Below are 22,660 nucleotides of genomic sequence, written 5' to 3'. Positions count from 1 at the left end.
CAGACTTGTGGTATTTTTTTTTTGTTGTGGTTATCTCTGGGTTCCGTACTACCACTGCCGCCCTCGGAGTGCCTTAGTTGCATTGTACAATTTTATATCGGAGCGGGTAGCCCTTGACTTGCCCTGTGTGAATGTAGGGCTCCTGTATCAGGATAACATCTGCGTTAGTCTCATCAGCGTTTTGCTGTACTTGGTCGGCAACTGCTCTGGCCCGCTGCACGTTTATTTGGTGCGCCACTAGGATTCCGTTATTAAATTTTGTATGGTGTATCCCTATAATTGTGTATCCCCATAATTGATTCGTGACTGGTATGAACTCTTAGCTTTCTGATAGGTTGGGCAGTTTGTGTCGCACGAGGAATGGGCATGATCTAACCTCAACGATTTGCAGTTGGTGCAGATGGGATCTTTTTCTTTATTTGGACAGCTGTTGTAATTGTGGCCTATTTCAGAGCAGTCGCCACACGTTGCTTCTTTTTGGGCGCAGGTGTGTGGCTGTACTTGCAGCATCGGAAGCACCTTGGTACATCCACACGTTCTCTAAATCTATGACTGCCCCACTCTATGTATATAGTGTTTTGCATTCGTAGGATCTGCCATGCTTCGGGGGCCAGCTCTACCACCCAGTTGCAGTTTCCACTATTTCTAGATTTTTTTCTGTACTTGGGTATAATCAGCTGTTTTTCATCCTTGTCAGGTAATTCGTTTCAGAGGTTTTTCCTGTATATCTCTTCCCTTAGACTTTCAGATGTCATGTTCTGGTCAATATCAAAAATGATTACAGATGGCCCTTTTCTTTTGGGGGCCTCCGCAGTAAGGCCTAGGGTGAATATCTTGGGGTTTGTTATTATCTCCTGTGCTTCTTCTTAGGTTGCCGTTTCAATAACTATTCCGGGATTTCTGTTTTTTCAAATAGCTTTGATTCTAGTTGCGCCGAAGTCCTCTTTCAAGTTCTCTGTGACTTTCTTCTTTATTTCCTCACAGGTAGATTTTTCATTACCTACTGGTCATACAATCACTGTGTTGGGTGTGGGCAGAAGGGTTTTTCTTTGGACTGATTGACTTTTGGTCGGTACATTTGTAGGTTTTCTCAGCATTTCTGCGTAAGTGGGTGCTTGCTGTGGCATTTGTTTTGCCCCAACTTCCATAAAGGCCTCCAATTTGGCCTTATTTGTTACCACTTCTACGTAGACCTTCTGTAGAATTGTTTCCAGCTTGGTCCAGATTGTCATGATTTCTCCTCTGAGGGCAGTGGTTATTCTGTTAGAGGATTCCTTTGGCTTGTTTTTGAGCTGCACTTGGAGGGCCAGCATCTAGTCCAGAACAGGACCTTCGGGCAGCGTAGGGTCCATGGGGGGAACTCTGCATTTTTTTGGTGCATCGTTGGCATCCCGTTTGTGCTCTGTAGTGTCATTCTGTGTGGCAGCTACTTCATTTGTCTCCTTTTGCTCGGATTGTGAGCGTGTTTTCCTTTCTGATTTTGGGATGGTCATTTTCCAATTTTTTTCTTTTGGTTGGGGGTTCTCTGTGTCTTCTAGGTTTCCTATCAATATCGAGTCAACTGACTTGTGTAAGTGAAAATTGAAGATATTCTCTAGAATTTGGATGAGACTGAATCAAATAATACGTAGATGGTAAAAAAAGAAAAAAAACAGCCAATGATGAGTTTTATTAAAAAAAATTCAAATTAATTTTTTAATATTAAAAAATTTTTTTTCCAAAGCACATAGTTTTTAAATGTCTGCAAACTTCCAAAATTCTTCAAAAATAAAAAAAAATAAAAAAATCATTCCAGATCATATGCATGTGGTCTGAAAATTCACTCACAAAACATGGTTAAACTGATGTTTGCTCCTACATAACTGAAATCATATGTTTAATATGAAGGTGATTCCAAATATACAAATTTCTTTTAAAGTCATAGCCTACTTATATTAAAAAAATTAATCATCATTACAATTCTCTAATGTAGTTTGTCTGGCAGTGAGTGGTTTTTGTTAAGTCCCCTTTTGGTGACTGCCATAGTATTACTATTAGTAACGGCCGCATGGTGCAAGAAAGCCTATGGCTTATGCTGCACCAGCCAAAAAAAAAAAAAAAAAAAAATCCGAACAAAACAATGATAAAAACAAAAAATAAATAAATAAATAGATAAATAAATAAAATAAATAACTAAATAATAATAATTAATAAATAAAAAAAATAAAATAAAAAATAAATAAAAAGGAAATTAAACCTATCATCCTATGTGCTTCCCTTACCCGAAAGTACTATCCAGATGACCTTTGAATTTCCCCAAACTGTCGGCCTCTACCACTCATGAAGGCAACTTATTCCAGTAATTTATAACTCACTGGCTAAAATAAAACTTCCTGCAGTCCAATCTAAACATTTCCCCCCGTAACTTGAATTTATGTCCCCTAGTTCTAGCATCATTTATAATCTTGAAAATTTTGTCCTCATTCATTTCACTGATGCCTTTCAGAGCCTTAAATACCTCAATCAAATCTCCTCTAAGGTATCTAGTTTCCAAACTCTGCAACCCATATATTGGAATACTTGAACACAGTATTCCAAGTGTGGTCTAACATAAGCCTTATATAATGGGATTATCACGTCCCTATCTCTACTTTCAAAAGTTCGATAGATCATCGATAGGACACCATGGGCCTTCCTTGTTACCTGTTTACAATGCTCAGAGAATTTCATGTCTGACCGTATCGTAACACCCAAGTCCCTTTCCTCCAGTACTGGGTTTAGTTGAACTCCACCAAGTGAATAAGTTTTTTTGGGATTACTGTTTCCCAGGTGTAATACCTTACACTTTGTTGGATTAAAGCACAGCTGCCATTTTTCTGACCATTCTTGAAGTCTATCTAGGTCTCTCTGAAGAAGCTCAGCTTGACAGTGATCATTAACTACTCTACCAATTTTAACAACATCTGCAAATTTAGGCATCACGCCCTCTATCCCTTCATCAATGTCGTTTATGAAAATTAAAAACAACAGTGGTCCTAATACTGATCCTTGGGGAATCCCACTTCTTACATCAACCCAATCTGAGGAATAGCCATTTATCACAACCCTCTGCCTCCTGCCCTGAAGCCATCCTTCTATCCATCTAAGGATTTTCCCAGTGATTCCAACCTGTTCCAGCTTATAAAGCAACTGCTCATGTGGGACTGAGTCAAAAGCTTTGCTGAAATCTAAATAAACAATGTCGAAATTATTCCCTAAATCCAGCTCGTGAGTGACCCTTTCGAAATAGCGAACCAGATTTGTTAAACATGATTTTCCCTTTACAAAACCATGCTGAGAATTTCAATTCAATCCAAATGATCCTGAATTCCACCCTTGATTATTGCCTCCATGATTTTCCCTACTACTGAAGTCAGACTGACAGGTCGATAATTTCCAACTTCACTTTTAGAGCCACCCTTATGTATGGGAGATACATTTGCACTTTTCCAATCCAAGGGAATCTCCCCAGAGTCTAGTGATGTGCTCGCATAATTAGCCTCGCATAAATAGCCTTAAGTATATCAGAATTTGATTCAACACATTCATAGATAGGTCCTTTCAATTTTGGAAACAATTTAAATGTAAAATTTAAAACAGTAAAAAGATAAGCAATCAATAACAAAGAACACAGCACACACAAATTGCAGGTAACACAATACACGCTGTTGTTGTTGTTATTTGGTTTTTACGAGCATTAGCAACTAAGGCCATATTGCTCCGGGAATATGCGGTGGTCATTCCCTGACCTTTCCGCATCCTCCGTATTTGGCGGTCATGGGCTCGAACCCCGGTCTAATCAAGAAGCGTGTGCTATGCACTGCCGCTCCTGCCCACCTGGCTATGGAGGCACCACACTACATGCAAGCGAGAACCGAGTAACGAGATACAAAGCTTTAAAAATAGGAATGAAGAGAAGATCTGAAAATAAATTTTTTTATATGATTGAGGATTTCATGGAAGTGTAAACACATTTCACCATAATAACCCACAGAATTCCAGCTGTCAGTATTATCACAAATTCAGTAAGATCAAGTTTACTGTCCGTTTATGATAGATTTCACTAACAGAAAAGCCCAATAAACAGGTGAATGCTAATTGTTTTTATTGTTTTATGGTTGTGACCTCCAGAATTTCGACCGTACCATGTGGTACCATCGGAGACAATCGTAGGATAATCTCCAGTGCTGCGGTCTCCTGCCCCGATTAAATGGCATGCTGTCCCAATTAAGCGAAGTAAACCCTGGCTATTTTCTTGATTGGTTTCTGTTTTTTAAGATTTGCCCCAAATAAACGGCTGCCCCGATTAATCAGTGGCCCAAATAACCGGAATCCACTGTATATGATATGAAAATTATTTTTTGCATCAGTTGCATTATTTTTTTATTGTGACTGCATCATAGTGTCCAATCAAAGTGGTCAGACAAGACTTTCCCTTAAGAAACCCATGCTGGGTCTGAATTATCTAGATGATCCTGTAATGCTTCTTTAACCAGTGAATCAGTATTTTCTCCAGACAGAAGTTAAACTAACTGGTCTGTAATTACTCATGTCACCCTTCAATCCCCCTTTGTGAATTGGGGATACATTTGCACATCTACAGTCCATGGGAACTTCCCCTGAGTCCAAGGATGCTCTCATAATTATGGCTAAGGGTTTGCTTAGTTACTTTGCCGCCCCCTTTAATATAACTGGATAGATCCCATCCACCCCAGGTGCTTTTCTTATGTTTAACTTCAACAATTTCTCCTCCACTTTGCTCTCAGTTATTACAAAATCATTTAGTTCCCTGCCACAGTTTGATAAACTTCTGGTATTCCCCTTCCTGAATATCTCTTCACATGTGAATGCAAAATTCTCATTCAGTTTGTCAGCTATCTGAGCAGGATCATCAACAGCCAAACCATTGATATCAAGTGGACCAATCTGATTCATCCCCTTCCTTCTAGAGTTTTTATAAGTATAGAAGTCTTTGCTGTTTTTCTTTGCATCCTTTGCCAAAAATTTCTTGTAATCTGCCCTCACTTGCTTAACCTCTATTGTAACTTGATTACAGACTAGCTTATATCTACCATGATATTTTCTGTCTGATTGACAGAAAATTGTCTGAATTGATTGACAAGCTCTCATCATACACTTTCTCCTATCGTGTCTGGGTAGAATTGCAGAAACTTTCAATTTTAACCCTAACTCTTGACTTTTTCTGAACACTGACCTGTACTCGTTAAGTAAGCCTATAGATCTCCTACACTTAATGTTATTAAGTGCCAATGTGTACAAAAATATCACCTTTTGTGCCCTTAAAAGATTATATTTGATTTACAATGTTTTTCTATTTCTGATCTATCAACTTTTTCCCCGGCAGATATACACTGGTTCTATTTCACCTATCCGTTTTGCACAATATATTTCTTGTTTCCTTAGCAATTGAATCACCGACAATAACTAGATCCTGTGGGACCTGCACATTCTTCCCTGAAGACTGTCGCTGTGTTGCCTGATGCACAAGAGTGAGCTCTGGTTGAGCAGCTGAGAGCTTGATTGGCCCCCATTTTAATTCTTTTCAGGGCATCCACCCTACACCTCAATCTCTCATAGACCATCAGAATGCCGAGTTGGTGAATAATTTCTTGACACTCCTGCACCTAGCACACACACAAAAACATCCTCCTTGGCTAGATTATGTCCTGTTCTAGAAAGGTCTGTAAACATTTCACATTTTGTACATTTTTTTAGATTGTGATGCATTGAAGAACCATCCCCTTTGTTTCAATCCTGAGCAGCACTCCCGCTATACTTTGTAACATTGCTTTGCTGCTCTAGTCTGGGGCATGATTTCCATTTTAAATACAATTTAATTAACAATGAAAATTAATAAGATTTATAAATTTCATTGATTAATTGACAATACTATAGTAAGCTAACAGATTCTTAATACAGTGCTACTTATTATGCTATCTAGTTTTACATTGTACCTTATGATATCATGTTTGAGATATACATTACTCTATTCTGTATTGATCTAACTATACTACAACAATGGTGGGCAAGTTTTGAATGGCACAAGGTCCTGCGGATACTAAGTAGTAACCTACAAAATCTCTATCTAAATTCAAAATAAACTAAGCAGTTTGACTATGATTATAAAGTTACTTCTAGAAAATAAATTAATATGCCAATTAAGTCAATAAAATGGAAAAAAATTTAACAAAACTTATCCATTTTTGAAAACTCAACTGTACACTTGAGACAGGCAAAGAAAAAAAGATTCTTGATATGTTTGTGCTCATATAACTGTGTATTACATAATTATATTAGCAAACATATTATTATATTAAAACTAATCTGACAAACATTTAAACTAACCTAGCCTTATTTTAAATAACAACTACTACTAGAATACACAACGAAGAACAAACTACTAGATAACAATAATGGTGAATTAAACTTCACCCAAATCATTAACACTACTTACAAAAAACATGAACTGAAATTAAGATATTAAAAGTTAAATCTTTATTATAAAAATCAAATATGGAAATATACTTTTAAAAACACATGGATATACACTGCTCAACCATTAATGTCCAGACATCTGCATATCTACAAATAACTTTCAATTACAGGAAAACTAATAACATCTACTGAAACCTTTAGCCTTTACGAAATCCTTTAGTTTCCATAGAGCACTCTCCATCAGTTTTTTGTAAATGTTCTCTGAAATTTTCTGCCTTTTAGCTTTCAAAATAGCAACCAGTTCAGCTCTGTCTTTTGGGCAGCCTCCTCTCATGCCACTCCCGATGATCCAATTCATCTCAGCTGTTCTCTATAGGATTGAGGTCAGGTCCCTGGGCTGGCTAGTCCATCTTTTTGATCCTGATGTCCTCAAACTAGTCCATAAGAATGCAAGTGGTATGACATGGAGTGTTGCCCTGCTGATACAGGTATGAGCCTTTCCCAACATACTATCATAATACAGGTAAGGCATAATTGTCCAAACGTCTAGATAGACCTCAGCAATCATGGTTTTGTCCAAGACAACAAATGGTTCCAGGCCAAATCATTAAAAACAGCCAGAGACCATCATGCCATCTCCACTAAACTTCATTGTCAAGACAATACAGTCCAGCTGGTAGTTTTCTATGGGCATCCACCATGCCCAGGCATGACCAACAGAATGATGAACCACATACTACAACTCATCACTCCAAAGCACAGCTTTCCATTGCATTGGTGTATGGTCTAAGAATGGCTTGCCATTCTTGAACCATAGACCAATCTAAATGGATACCAATACCAATCTAGATGGATACCAATACTAATCTAGATTGATACCAATTACCAACTACCAATCTAGTTGGATACTGGCATTAGATGGGGTGATTAGTGTTTGTGGACAGAGCACAACTTTGGTATGCTCTGGCATAATGTAGCATCATGTAAACTCCACTCTGAGTGGACAATTCTTTGCAGGGCTCTTCTGTCATGTTCCATCAGCTTTGCAGGTTTTCTGGTCATTTCATCACAGTTTCAGAATCAATATGCTTCTATTTACAGATCACATCACCAAAAAAAGACCTAATGATCTTCAGTGCTGTCAAAATGTCACGTAAAGAGCATATTTGTAGTTGTCAGACACATGGTGCCTGGGTAGGAACTAAAAGCAACTAATTACTAACAGATGGGTGTCTGGATATTAATGGTAGGGCAATGTATGAAGTCCAGTCTTTCACCTAATATTGCAAACCCATTCTTATACAAGCACAGGATCATTACAGTTAGGCAAAAGATAGATATCGGCATTCATGGCTTTTAAGTATACACATTAAATTTAGTAGATCTGTAACTGAAAAAAATAATGCAAACTTGACTGAAAACTGGAAGAAAACCATACTTATCAAAAGAGCTTGATTATTAGAAAATTTCAGACTAAATTGTAAGAGCTGGCAGATATGTATACCCATGATGAGAGTTTAAACCAGATTCTACATGAGAAATTTTTCTTGAATTAACAGAAAAAGATTAAAACAGTCTGGAAATGGATCAACTTTTGTGACTCAAATGCTCCTTGTATTTATTAAGACCACCACACAATCAAGAATCTCAAAGACAAATTCATACTTCAATATATTGCTTTATTCCTAATATTTGAAAAATATTCTTACCTTTGGCTTATAAGAACCAATCTGCTTAAAGTGATCATTTAGAAAACCAAAGTGGTCATTTACAATTTCATTTACATCATCTTTAGTCCAAACACCTTCACCCTGGAAGCAACATACAGGAAGTATTAATAATGAAAACAAAAAGATTTAAAAAGTTAACCATAATACAAAAAGTATCAAGGAAATAACTATGATACAAAATTATCATACTTTACAGGTAGTTAATGTCAGTGTGAACAGTAATGTTAGCACCTTTGTGGAAAGAAAAGTTAGGTCCTTTGCTATTAAGATATTTCTGTATTAAATATATTTTTATGAATAATGACTGTTCATTGTCCTCCAGCAGCTCACACTGGCATAATACATCACCATCTGCAACCCACTTGGAGAGGAAAGGGTTTGTTCCCACTAATGACTGGAAGAATTTGTAAAAGTACATTTCGATCAAGGCTGTAGCTAGCCTTGACAGCAATCTCATGTGGAGGGAGTAGAGTTTATAGTCCATACATTAACGTATTTTGCATCTACATTCACACATGAGGATTTATTAAGGTTTGAAAATGGCAGAAGGTTATCAAATTGTAGCAGGAAACTTAATGATTTTGTAATAACTGATAGCAAAGTGGAGGAGAAATTGTTGAAGTTAAACATAAGGAACGCACCTGGGGTGGATGGGATCTATCCAGTTATATTAAAGGAGGCGGAAAAGCAACTAAATAAACCCTTAGCCATAATAATGAGAGCATCCTAGGACTCAGGGGAGGTTCCCATGGAACACTTTTTTTTTATTAAGCCTTTGACAGTTTTTTTCATTCTAAATGTGATTTCATCCTTGAAAAGAATGTCACATTATACAAAATATACAAAATTTTACACTGAATACATCACAACTGACAAATATGTAGCTGGTTCCTCTCTCAGAAAAAAATGTTTAGTTTTATGAGTGTCTTGGCCATCAACCGGTGAAATACCACCACTTTGCTTATTGGAGGCTTGAAGTGGTGAAACCCATGTTTAGTCTCTAGAGCAAAGTTTCCGGCATCCCCCTCCCCCCGTACTTCTCCTTCAACCCATGCATGGTACTAAGTACTATAGGTTTTGATACCTTTCGTGTTTGGGGTTTTCATAAAAAAAAAATAAAATTGATGTTTAAATGATATATTAAAAAAATTACAAAAGTTCAATCACTAATTTTTTTTTAATGTAAACCCCAAACATGAGAGGTATTAGAGCCTATAGTACTTTAGTACCATGCTTGGGTTGGAGGTTGAGAAGACGAAAGAAGATATTTGTTGACATTGGACTTGAACTTCTGTAGACTATAATTTTCAGAAAATACATGTGAAGGAAGGTTGTTCCAGAAGATGAAAAGTTGGTTCTGTGAGTTTGAAGTTAGACAGTAAATGGATGTTGGCTGGTGGCTGCATGTGTTTGGAGTGTATTGAAAGAGAGAGCGCGAATTATAGAAGCCAATTCGGAAGAACAGTCCCCTTGGAAGTATCTGTAGAAGAGGCATGCAGCAGAAACAGCATGTCTATGAGACAGCAAGTGGAGAGACCCTGTTTGAGATGAATCATTAATTAACCTAACTGCCCTCTTCTGAATGGAATCAAGAAGCTTGAGAGAGGTTTTGTGGGCACCACCCCAAATTTGGGAACAATATTCCACGGTAGGGTGGATTTCCAATTTATACAGAGTAAGCAGCTGTTTGGAAGAAATGGAACGCCGAGAGCGAAAGAGAAAACCAAGTTTTTTAGATGCAGAGGAAGCAATATATGTAATGTGCTCGTGCCAAGAGAGATTAGAAGTCAGGGTAATCCCCAAAAGAGATATATAATTTTGCCTAGAAATCGGAGTGTCACCAAAGATAAGCATAGAAGCAGAAGAATCCTTTTTGCGATATATAAGACATGACTGAGTTTTAGAAGGGTTGAAATCAACTAAGTTGTCTTCGCCCCACTGGAGAATTACCTGAAGATCGGCATTTAAGGAATTGCTAGCAGATTTTCGAGAAGTTGAAACTTATTGAGCAACGCAAGATTTCTCAAAATGGAAAGTGAAATGCAATGTGCTATCATCGGCAAAACTATGGATAGGATTTCCAGTCAATGGAAGAAGGTCACCAAAGATAAGTATAGGAGCAGAAGAATCCTTTTTGTAAGATATAAGACAAGACTGAGTTTTAGAAGGGTTGAAATCAACTAAGTTGTCTTTGCCCCAATGGAGAATTACCTGAAGATCAGCATTTAAGGAATTGGTAGCAGATTTTCGAGAAGTTGAAACTGATTGAGCAGCGCAAGGTTTCTCAAAATGGAAAGTGGAATGCAATGTGCTATCATCAGCAAAACTATGGATAGAATTTCCAGTCAATGGAAGAAGGTCATTAATATACAAGAGGAAAAGAGTGGGGGAAAGACTTGAACCTTCGGGGGCAAAGGCATTAGTGGAGAAGTTAGAGAGCCATCTACCATCATCCTCAGTGAGCGATCAGAGAGAAAACTGGATAACCAATTACAAAAAACAGTTGGAAAACCATAAGATGGAAGCTTGTTTAGAAGACATTTATGACAAACATGATCGAAAGCCTTTGAGATGTCAAAAACAATTACTTGTGTTTCACTGAACCTTTCCATTGAATTAGTCCATAAATGGGTAACATAAGCCAGAATATCACAAGTGGATTGACACTGACGATCATTGATCAGATGGAAGGTTTCTAGGTAGTTTAAAAGTTGGCAGTTCATTGATTTCTCCATTACTTTAGAAAGAGTAGAAGTAATTGCAATGGGATGGATTTGTCACCCTTTTTTAGGAACTGGCTGGATATGAGCAAATTTCCAAGCAGAAGGAAAAACACCTTTGGAATAAGAAAGTGAAAAAAGTCGGCAAAGAATAGGAGTAAGTTCAGGAGCACAGGTTTTGAGAACAAGTGGAGAAATACCATCGGGACTTGGAGCTTTCTTAGCATCAAGATTCGTCAAAATCCTTCTGACATCCTTTTGACGGAAGACCACAGGAAGCATTGAATGGAGCACGTTGGGAATGGTGGGTGGTGTTTTTCCAAGATCATTAATACATGAGCTGGAAGAAAAATGGGAGAATAGCAGGTCAGCTTTATCCTTGGCTGAAGTGACAACAGAACCATCTGATTTGGACAGAGGTGGGAGCAGCGATGGGAAAAAGTTGCGGCCAATAGCTTTGGCAAGAGACCAGAATGCTCGGCTACCATTAGGGCCAGAAGCAAGTTTTCTACTCTTAGCCTGTTCAAAGTCTAGTTTGGACTGATTAATAACTGCTTTTCAATTGTTGCGAGCTTTGGTATAGGCAGAAAATGAAACTGAAGAATAAGAAACAAGCCAATTACGATATGCAACATTCTTCTCTTGAACAGCCTTAGCACATTCATTGGAGAACCAAGGTTTAGATAAAAGACGAGATTTTAAAGTGGAGTGTGGGACAAAGGATTCCATTCCTGCAAGAATAATTTCGCTGACATGATCTGAGCAAACATTGACATCAGTAGTTTTGAAACAGTAATCCGACCAAGGAAAAGAAGAAAAGAAATCTCGCAGGTCATCCTATTTTGCATTCTTGTAATGCCAAACAACACAAGGTTGGGAATAGCCATGAGATAAAGGCTCCATTGGAGAAGAGACAATCAACAAGTTGTGATCTGAAGCGCCTAAAGGACCTCTCACTTCGACCGTGTACTTAGAAGGGTTGTTTGTGAGAAAAAGATTAAGCGTGTTGGCTGTGTGGTTAGGATTGTTCGGTATTCTTGTAAGTAAATGAACACTCTGTGCAAGGTCATTAGTAATTGCAAAAGCCTCAGCATCTCGACCAGCTGGGTCGGTGTGACTAGAAAACGGAAGCCAGCTGGAGTTGTGAACATTAAAATCACCAAGGAAAATTCCCTCACTGTTAGGAAAGTTGGACTGGAGAAAGTCAAGTTGCAAGGAGAGGAAGTTAAAGAGCTCCAAGTGATTAGTGGAGTTGGGAGAATGGTAGAGACAACAGAGGAATTTGACACAATGAGGTAAAAAGATTTTAAGAAAGAGAAGATCAAAGAGAGGAGATTCCAAATTTCCACGTCTCTGACAGGGAATATCAGAACGGACATATGCACAAGTACCATCTTTGAGGGGGAAGGAATCATACAGCGAATAATCTGGCCATCTGAGATGAGCAGTAGTTGAATCAACCGATAACTGACATTCTGTCAGAAAAAGTACATGGGATTTGGCAGTCTGCAAGTGGAAATGGACATTGTTGAGATTAGAATTGAGACCAAGTATACTTGTGAAATGAACTATTCATGGTGTATTCAACAGTAAGAAAAAGTGGTGGGAGGGGACATGCTGTATGAAGTAATGAAATTTTTGGATATGGCGTACACATGGTAAGAATATATCCAGATCCTTGACATAACGTGGCCTTGAAAATGCCCCCGCATACAAACTACTTGGACTCCCTCCAGTCACTATCTGGCAGAGTAGAGGTAACAAGATTATACACTAGCTGATCCAGAAGCCTCCTAAAGAGTTACCAATAGGTTCGGTCCGGTGTACTAACTAGCGGCCGGCGTGCGAATACTGTTTTAGAGCTGTACCCTGGAAATGTAAGGAGTATTGTATCTCGCCATGATGTTCATCATAACCTCAAACGTCATCAATCATACTGCATGATGGAAGAGATGGGGAAGGGTTGACCGGAACTTAGCTCTAGAGATTAAACATGGGTTCCCCCACTTCAAGCCTCAAATAAGCAAAGTGGTGGTATTGCATCGGTTGATGAGAGTCATCTACCACCTAGTACTGCCTGGTAACACAGAGGTGTGGCATTCCTCCATGTGGTGTGGGTGCCACACCTCGACCCCTGCTTACATTGGTTCACACCTGGGTGGTCACCCACTGTGTACTTGTGCATGGAGGTTATACCCAGGATTACTAACAGTCCCACCATCGTGAAGGTGCAAGCAGAGGATATGGCTGTCACAGACCCTCCAGATTTTGCCGAAATTAGGTCCACTTGACTTTAGTGTCACCCAAATATCAGTTCCATCAGCGTTTTAGACTCCCAGGTAGCAAGTACAGCTTGTCTGGCATATCTGAGAGAATGCCTCTGACAACCTCAAGGACCAAACTGAAGGAATATATTGCAGATATCTCAATGGTTCATACTTTGGAAACCACTGCAGTAGCTCTGTGAAGTTTGCTTTTGCTAATATCTATTATGAATTTCATGTTTTGCCATAAACTGCAATTTTTTTTATGTTACTGTTGGGAGTAATGATCACTCACATTATATCTGTAACCATGGTATAACTGGGCATGGTGTATCAAGGTTGCATGTATTTCAATTAAATAAAACAAAACAAAAAAAAAAAAACATTATTTGCAATTACTTCCATTATGATAAAACTACGCTCTTGTCTAATTTTATCATAATAGGTTCTAGCAGACTGCAGTATCCAAAAATAGTACACACTAAGGATACTTCCATTATGATAAAACTAATTTTATCATAATAGGTTCTACCAGAGTGCAGTATCCAAAAATAGTATACACTAAGGGGGAAAGAAATTGACGTATTTTGATTTTCTTGCCTTTCCAGTTTGTAGGAACCTAGTTATTTAATAGACTAGAAAGAAATTAGCAGTGTCCTAAGATTGCTTTTTTTTCCCTTTTTTTAATACCTTATGGAAGCTTAATGGAAGTGGGGCAACTGATGCCTTTTGACACATTTCATGCTATATACAGCAATACACTTATCAAAAATGCACTAACTGTTTGTAGGAAACATGAAATGACTTCAAAAATATATATAATAAACATTCCTGGGCCATAAGATGATTGAAATATCAGAATAGAAAACAAGCAAATTAGCACTTATCTTACAATATGAAAAAATAAAAAAAGGTGAGAATATCAAATTAAAACCTCACATATATAGATCATGCTGCAAAAAAATAAATAAATAAATAAAATAAACAACAGGGAATACACAAACTAAGTGACATGGATTTTATTCAAAATATTATTACTTAATGGTCAAAATGAAAAGCCATTACCATAAGTGTCTCTGCATACAGATCAGGACAACTCTTCCGAGAATTAATCTCTTTATACATTGTTGGATTTGTAATAGTTGGATCATCCAGTTCATTATGTCCCCAGCGCCTAAAACACATAAGATCAATTAAAATATCCTTGTGGAATTTTTCTCGGTATTCCAAAGACAGCCGAGTTGCTTTCACTAATTCCTATTCAAATTAAAGAAAAATTACATTAATTAGCATATACTTTCCTTAAATATAAAATAGTTCTATTTTTCAAATCAACACTGAAAAGGAATAAAACAAGTCTATTCCTTTCCACTTCATGCTTCAATAAACAAGTGTGATTAGTAATAACCTTAATAACAAGAATAATCGAATAATAACTAAAAAAAAAGTAATCCCACAAAATGCAAACCTCAGGATAATCTCCATTAACATGGATAACTGGTGCATCAATCATCTTCATTATATCACTGCAGTATAGAGATGATCTGAAAATAGTTTTAAACTCTATATTATGAAAGATATAGCACAAACATTAAAATAAAAGTATTTCAAAGCTTCATTGGTTCATGCTAATTCATGGCTAATATATTATCAACAGCAAGATATGTCTTTAACTAGACTTACAAACCAGTTCATATTAGAAAAACAAAAGTTTTTTTTTTTTTTTTTTTTTTGGTTTTTTATATAGTGGTGCTGAACTAAGATATACCATCGTAGAAATCAGAACAGGTTGCCTTACTACTATATTACTTCAAATACATAGCACTTTTCTGTTAAAAAGTATTACTGTCATTTATTTGTAGTGAAGTAGTGCTGCCATACTTAGTCGTTTTAATAGCAATACTACCCCATCAGTGGGCAGGCCAGCAGGTCAGTCCAAACTTGGCAAAGAGTTGTGATATAAAGTTGGAGTACAAGAGAAAGCTTGGCATCTCTTGTGATCCACACACACTTCAAAGCACAAGATTCAAATAAAATAACTTAAAAACAGCTTTGTGCTAAGACATGTGACTACAAATATCAGTACTTCTCAATAAGAAAGTGTTGTTCATTTCAAGCAATTGCTTGTAAGCTTTAGAAAATGGTGGGCTGGAAGGCTAATATAAAAAACAGGAGCTATGTTTCTATTATTAACAATACTATAGTAACTTCAAAGACAGGTTTACTTAATTATCAGAATTTACTAAATTACTTCTGATTACTAATATTTAGTATAATACTGATATTTATTTAAAGGATATTTGATATTTATGCTGCTGACCCAAAATGCAAAGAGCAGACATTTCCAAAAATACATGTATATATAAGGTGGTGTTATAAAGTTCCTGGACTTGTGCAATAAAAAGAACACAAAGTGAAGGAGCTCAAAAATAGTTTTATTTTTATTCAAAGTAATCACCACCTGATTGAATGCATGTATAACACATTCTAAAAGTTTCTGAAAAGAGTCAGTGAAGGCATCCAAAGAGATTATATTCAGTTTAGCAATCATTTTTCTTCATGTCCTCAACATCCTGAAATTTTTTTCCTTTGAGAGCAGTTTTCACCTTAGGAAAGAGGAAGAAGTCTGCTGGTACTAGAGTGGGGGAGTAGGGTGGATGGTTGATCTGTTTGTTGTTCCATTTCAAAACTGTGATACAGAACATTAATGCTACTAATGAAATCTGTTGTTACTTGTTACCTGTCAGCCTACTAGAAAATCTCTGTACCACCATCAGTTGGAGGAAGTTTGAACTACAACATACCACTTCCATTTAATTTTACATGACAGTAACAGCACCAGTCCAGAACTTTATTGCCACACCTTGTATATTTAGTAGGATTCGGTTGGCACTATTCTTTAAAAGAAACTTGTATTCCATAATAAGCATAATGCAAACTCGCACAATACACAGAATTTCTTAAAGTGGAGTGGCAGATATATTGTATTCCATAATGAGCATAATGCAAACTCACACCATACACAGAATTTCTGATAGTGGAGATATAGTATAGAGTGGAGTGGCAGATATAATATAGCATAGAAAATTACCAATTAAATTATGTAGATGAATATGTCATAATGGAAATTTGAATCTGTCCAAAAATTATGACAATTAAATTTCAAAATACAGTAAACCTCCGCTATTCACGGGGGTTACGTTCCTGCGAAATGCCGCGAATACCGAAAACGTGAGTACTGAGTTATGGCTCCCATAGTAATAAAGGGGTTCCGTTCCAAAGTATAAAATATATAAGAAAAACTAGTCTAAAATTTTGTCTATGCATGTGTTATATGTACCTTCATAATATGACTATGTACATAGACAGTACATAGTGAAATGCAAGCATATGGCATCGAAATGAAAATAAGAAACAATTTAATATTAAATGTAATATTTATTAGAAATTTCAAACAAATCTTTCAAACCAGTGCCTTTGCTAGCTAAAAAACTTATCCCGCCAGTGATATCACCAGTTTCGCTAAAGTGTTGATAAAGAAGTTTTGCCTTTTCACAAATAATGAGTGAACTTAACGGAATTTTATTTTGAGTTCGGTCTTCTATCCACAGATTTAAAGCTTTTTCCGTTTTTTCTAATTTAACATCACGAGTTACAGAGCAAATTTTTGAAGCAATTAGCGCATTTTCACGGACACTACGGTGGATTTTTTCTTCCGATTTCTTGATTGATTGTACCGTTGACTCATTGATTTTATAATGTTTGCCACTGAGGAGACACTTTCACCATTAGAAATTTTATCTAATAACTCAATTTTATTCACTAATGTCATCACCTTCTTTGATATTTTCACATTTCTCTTGTTATTCATAGCCATATTTTTGTAGGGGTTAGAAAGAACTTGTCCACAATAAAGTCACTTTCTTCCGTTAACACACTTGAAAAAGTCTGTTTTACACTGCAAAACGGTAGATTTATCATTTTTTAAGCATATCAATTTATAAACTGATAAATTTATTCAATTTATAAGCATATAAATTAAAAGCAAATGACGAAACCTTCCATGACAGGCGCATAACACATACTGAACAAGGATTAGCGAGAAACATCTACGCTCGCGATTTTGTCACCCCTCTCCCCCACCCACTGAGCGCTGTTTTGACCGGAAAAGATAATTCTAGCCATGCCCATGTTTTTTTATGGCGGAAAATATTCAAGGCGCTTTAAAATTCACATTTTTTTAGGTTTCATTTTATATTAAATCGGCGATCGCGAAACCGCAAATACAGATACCGCGAATAGCAGGGTTTTACTGTATAATACATGATCACTTTTGTATATTCTTCAGTTATCACTGATTTTAGGTTCATCACCACAGCATTTCCCAATCTGTGGTCCGTGTAACTTATGAAAGTAGTCCACAGGACTTGATAATAAAACAGAGGGTTTTTTTTTTTTTTTTTTGCCGTAGGCAACAATCCCATTAACAGTGATGGGAGATACAAGTATGCATATAAAACCTGATGTACACTACATATGTAGTATACTGTATTAAAAAAAAAGTTAAATATACAGTACTTCCATGTATAGTTTAATATTTTTTGTGCTCCATGGTGGTTTCCAAACCAAATATAAAAGTGGTCCAATCTGAAAACAAAAAAACAAAAAAAAAAAAAAAAAAAACGGGTTTTTTTTTTTTGATAAGTTTTTATTTAGGAATTTCCTAACTTTGAGGAAATAATATGCAGGAGCACCTACCTTGCATGAAAATGTGATCTTCAATTTTAAGAAAAGAGAAATTTGAGCATTTTGAGCTCACTTTGAGAACCTTCTTATTGATTTTTTTTTTTTTTTTTTTTTTTTTTTTGGAGAAAGTGGAGATTGGCATTCAATCCAAAGCTTTCTTAACACATGTAGCATTATCTTCTGTTCAAGTTAAACATGACCTTCTGCTCTTAGAATGATCAGAAAACTTCCTGTCTTTTTAAAGTGCTTAATTATTTGAGAGGTAGGGTGTTTTGAGGGTGTGGAGAATCAGAAGCCTTACAGACCATTTTTCCTTCAGACTATCATCACCTGAATGTTTGTAATAAATTTTCACAAGAATTCTACCTTGGATTGTTATTTCAGCCATGATAAATATACAACCTTACTGACTCCTGAAACAAACAAAAAACAACTTTATAAATATATTTTTTAAGATATATATATATATTTTTAAATATATATATCTTGAAAAAAATATATATATATTTAAATGTGTACCTTGCCTTTGGCTTACCATGTATTTCTTATTTATCATTTATTTTTTTTTATGATATCCCCAAACACGAGAGGTATTAGAATCTATAGTACTTAGTATCGTGCTTGGGTTGGAGGTTGAGAAGACGAAAGAAGATATTTGTTGACATTAGACTTGAATTCTGTAGACTGTAATTTTCAGGAAATACGTATGAAGGAAAGTTGTTCCAGAAAATGGTAGTTGAATGAATAAATGAGGAACATGAAAAGTTGGTTCTGTGAGTTTGAAGTTGGACAGTAAATTAGCATCATTAGAGGCATATGATGCAAGAAAGCAAGCTTATGCAGCATCAGCCAAAAAAAAAAAAAAAAAACACACGCTCCCATTTCACCCCTCCATTCATTCCAAGTATCTGTCCAGCTCAGCCTTAAATTTATTTAGGCTATCAACTTCCACAACAAGGGAAGGAGGTCTGTTCCACCAATCAACCACCCACCCACTGGCTAAAGGCAAACTTCTGCACATCTATCCTACATCTGTCTTTCTTCAATTAGAATTTATGCCCTCTCATATGATTATTCTCAGCAAGAGGAAGAATTCCATCAGCATTGATGATGCTCAAACCATTCAAGGCTTTATACACCTCAATCAGATCACCTCACAGGTGCCTAGTCTCCAGACACTGTAATTTGCAAAATTTAAGCCTCTCTTCGTAAGAGCAACCCTGGATGTTGACTGGTGGCGGTATGTGTTTGGACTGTTTTGAGAAAGAAAGAGAGAGAGAGAGAGAGAGAGAGAGAGAGAGCAGGAATTATAGAAGCCAATTCAGAAGAACAGTGGCCATGGAAGTATCTGTAGAAAAGGCATTCAGCAGAAACAGTATGCCTATGAGAGAGCGTGTGGAGAGACTCTGTTAGAGAGGAATCATTAATTAACCTAACTGCCCTCTTCTGAATGCAATCTAGAAGCCTGACAGAGGTTTTGGTGACACTGCCCCATAAGTGGGAACAATATTCCATGGTAGGGCAGATTTGCGATTTGTATAGAGTGAACAGGCAGTTTGGAAGAAAAGTAACACCAAGAGCGAAAGAAAAAACCAAGTTTTTTAGATGCAGAGGAAGCAATATTTGTAATATGCTTGTGCCAAGAGAGATTAGAAGTCAGGGTAATCCCCAAAAGAGATATATCATTTTGCCTAGAAATCGGAGTGTCACCAAAGATAAGCACAGGAGCAGAAGAATCTTTTTTTGCGAGATATAAGACAGGATTGAGTTTTAGAAGGATTGAAATCAACTAAGTTGTCTTTGCCGCACTGGAGAATTACCTGGAGATTGGCGTTTAAGGAATTGGTAGTGGATATTCGATAAGTTGAATCTGATTGAACAGGGCAAGGTTTCTCAAAATGGAAAGTGGAATGCAATGTGCTATCATCAGCAAAACTATGGATAGGGTTTCCAGTCAATGGAAGAAGGTCATTAATATACAAGAGGAAAAGAGTGGGAGAAGGAACTGAACCTTCCCCCACTTTCAATACTGGCAATTGTTGGTTAGACGGAAGCTTTCTAGGTAGTTTAAGAGTTGGCGGTTAATTGATTTCTCCATTACTTTAGAAAGAGTAGAAGTAATTGCAATGAGACAATAATTGGATGGGAGGGATTTGTCACCCTTTTTTAGGAACTGGCTGGATATGAGCAAATTTCCAAGCAGAAGGAAAAACACCTTTGGAATAAGAAAGTTAAAAAAGGTGGCAAACAACAGGAGCAAGTTCAACAGCACAGGTTTTGAGAACAAGTGGAGAAATACCATCAGGACATGGAGCTTTCTTAGCATCAAGATTTGTCAAAATCTTTCTGACATTCTTTTGGCAAAAGACCACAGGAGGCATTGATTGGAGGGTGTTGGGAATGGTGGGAGGTCTTTTACCAAGATCATTAATACATGAGTTGGAAGAAAAATGGGATGCTAGCAGATCAGCCTTATCCTTGGCTGAAGTGACAATAGAACTATCTGGTTTTGACAGAGGTGGGAGCAGAGATGGGCAAAAGTTGCAGCCAATAGCTTTGGCAAGAGACCAGAATGCTCGGCTACCATTAGGGCAAGAAGCAAGTTTTCTACTCTTAGCCTGTTCAAACTCTAGTTTGGACTGATTAATAACTGCTTTACAATTGTTGCGATCCTTGGTGTAGGCAGAAAATGAAACTGAAGAATTGGAAACAAGCCAATTACGATATGCAACGTTCTTCTCTTGAACAGCTATAGCACATTTATTGGAAAACCAAGGTTTAGATAAAGGACGAGATTTTAAAGTGGAGTGTGGGATAAAGGATTCCATTCCTACAAGAATAATTTCATTGACACGATCTGAGCAAACGCTGACATCAGAAGTTTTGAAACAGTAATCCGACCAAAGAAAAGAAGAAAAGAAATCTTGCATGTCATCCCATTTTGTATTCTTGTAATGCCAAACAATACAAGGTTGGGAATAGTCATGAGATAAAGGCTCTATCAGAGAAGAGACAATCACCAAGTTGTGCTCTGAGGTGCATAAAGGACCACTCACTTCGACTGTGTACTTAGAAGGGTTGTTTGTGAGAAAAAGATCAAGTGTGTTGGCTGTATGGTTAGGATTGTCCGATATTCTTGTAGGTAAATGAACAATCTGTGCAAGGTCATTAGTAATTGCAAAAGCCTCAGCATCTCGACCAGCTGGGTTGGTGTCACTAGAAAATGGAAACCAGCTGGAGTTGGGAACATTAAAATCATCAAGAAAAATTACCTCACTGTTAGGAAAGTTGGACTGGAGAAAGTCAAGTTGCAAAGAGAGGAAGTCAAAGAGCTCCAAGTGATTAGTGAAAGTGGGAGAATGGTAGAGACAACAGATGAATTTGATACAATGAGGTAAAGAGATTTCAAGACAGAGAAGGTCGAAAAGAGGAGATTCCAAATTACCAAGTCTCTGACAGGGAATATCGGAATGGACATATGCACGAGTAGCACTTTTGAGGTGAAAGGAATCATACAGTGAATAATTTGGGCAACTGAGATGAGCAGTAGTTGAATCAACCAATAACTGAGATTCTGTCAGAAAAAGCACACAGGGTTTGGCAGACTGCAAGTGGAAATGGACATCATTGAGATTAGAATTGAGATCACATATATTTGTGAAATGAACTAGGAAGTGTTTGGGAGGTTTAGATCTTTTTGCAGATAAGCTTACTCTATTAGTTTGACAATTCATGGTGTATTCAATAGTAAGAAAAAGTGGTGGTAGGGGGGACACATGCTGTATGAAGTGAAATTTTTGGATATGGCGTACACATGGTAAGAATATACCCAGATCCTTGACATAACGTGGCCTCAACAATGCACCCCCCCTCTGCATAAACACTACTCGGACTCCCTCCAGTCGCTATGTGGCAGAGTAGAGGTACACTAGCTGATCCGGAAGCCTCCTAAAGAGTTACCAATACGTTTGGTCCATTGTACTAACTAGCGGCCGGCCTGCAAACGCCGTTTTAGAGCTGTACCCTCGAAATGTAAGGAAGGTTGGATCTCACCATGATGTTCATCATAACCTCAAAAGTCATCAGTTATACTGCATGATGGAAGAGATGGGGAAGGGTTGACTGGAACTTAGCTCTGGAGACTAAACATGGGTTCCACCATTTCAAGCCTCCAATAAGCAAATTGGTGATACTGCACTGGATGATGAGTCATCTACCACCTAGTATTTCCTGGTAACACAGAGGGGCTGCATTCCTCCATGTGGTGTGGGAGCCACACCTCTTCCCCAGCTTACGTTGGTTCACACCTGGGTGGTCACCCACCGTGTGCTTGAACATGGAGGTTACACCCAGGATTACTAACAGTCTCACCATCATGAAGACGCAAGCAGAAGATTTGGCTGTCACAGACTATCCAGACTTCGGTGAAATTGGGTCGACTTGACTTGAATGTCAACCGAATATCAGTTCCACCAATGTTTTACACTCTCAGGTAGCAAGTACAGCTTGTCTGGCATATCTGAGAGAATGTCTCTGACAACCTCAAGGACCATATATGTATCCTGTAAAACAAAACGTTTTATACCTCTTCTACCCATAAGCAAGTTCAGAAACAGGCACTGGGGCTGAGAACATCTGGAATAGTATACCCAAGTATCTAAGCAACTAAGATCATGAGGCATTCATATAGTCCCACCCTTGGAATTCAGACAATTTTTATATCAAG

At 37.3% G+C, this 22,660-nt stretch overlaps 1 protein-coding gene across 4 annotated transcripts in view; it reads right to left on the bottom strand.

Annotated features, from left to right (window-relative positions):
- LOC150084832 (2-oxoadipate dehydrogenase complex component E1) overlaps positions 1–22,660 on the bottom strand; it is a 608,625-nt gene that overhangs the window by 261,768 nt on the left and 324,197 nt on the right. For all 4 annotated transcript variants that reach the window (XM_090376637.1, XM_090376633.1, XM_090376636.1 and 1 more), the window contains 3 exons: positions 14,657–14,732; positions 14,254–14,445; positions 8,184–8,285 (listed from right to left, as the gene is read on the bottom strand). In XM_090376637.1, coding sequence (XP_090232763.1) covers positions 8,184–8,285; positions 14,254–14,445; positions 14,657–14,732 — 370 coding nt within the window. The remainder of the gene's footprint in view (positions 1–8,183; positions 8,286–14,253; positions 14,446–14,656; positions 14,733–22,660) is intronic.

The sequence above is a fragment of the Mastigoproctus giganteus genome, chromosome 6 (genome assembly GCF_048544385.1).
Source record: "Mastigoproctus giganteus isolate SK-2022 chromosome 6, ASM4854438v1, whole genome shotgun sequence".
Taxonomy (NCBI): domain Eukaryota; kingdom Metazoa; phylum Arthropoda; class Arachnida; order Uropygi; family Thelyphonidae; genus Mastigoproctus; species Mastigoproctus giganteus.
The sequence above is the reverse complement of the archived record's forward strand: the minus strand, read 5'-3'. Positions and strand labels throughout refer to the sequence as shown.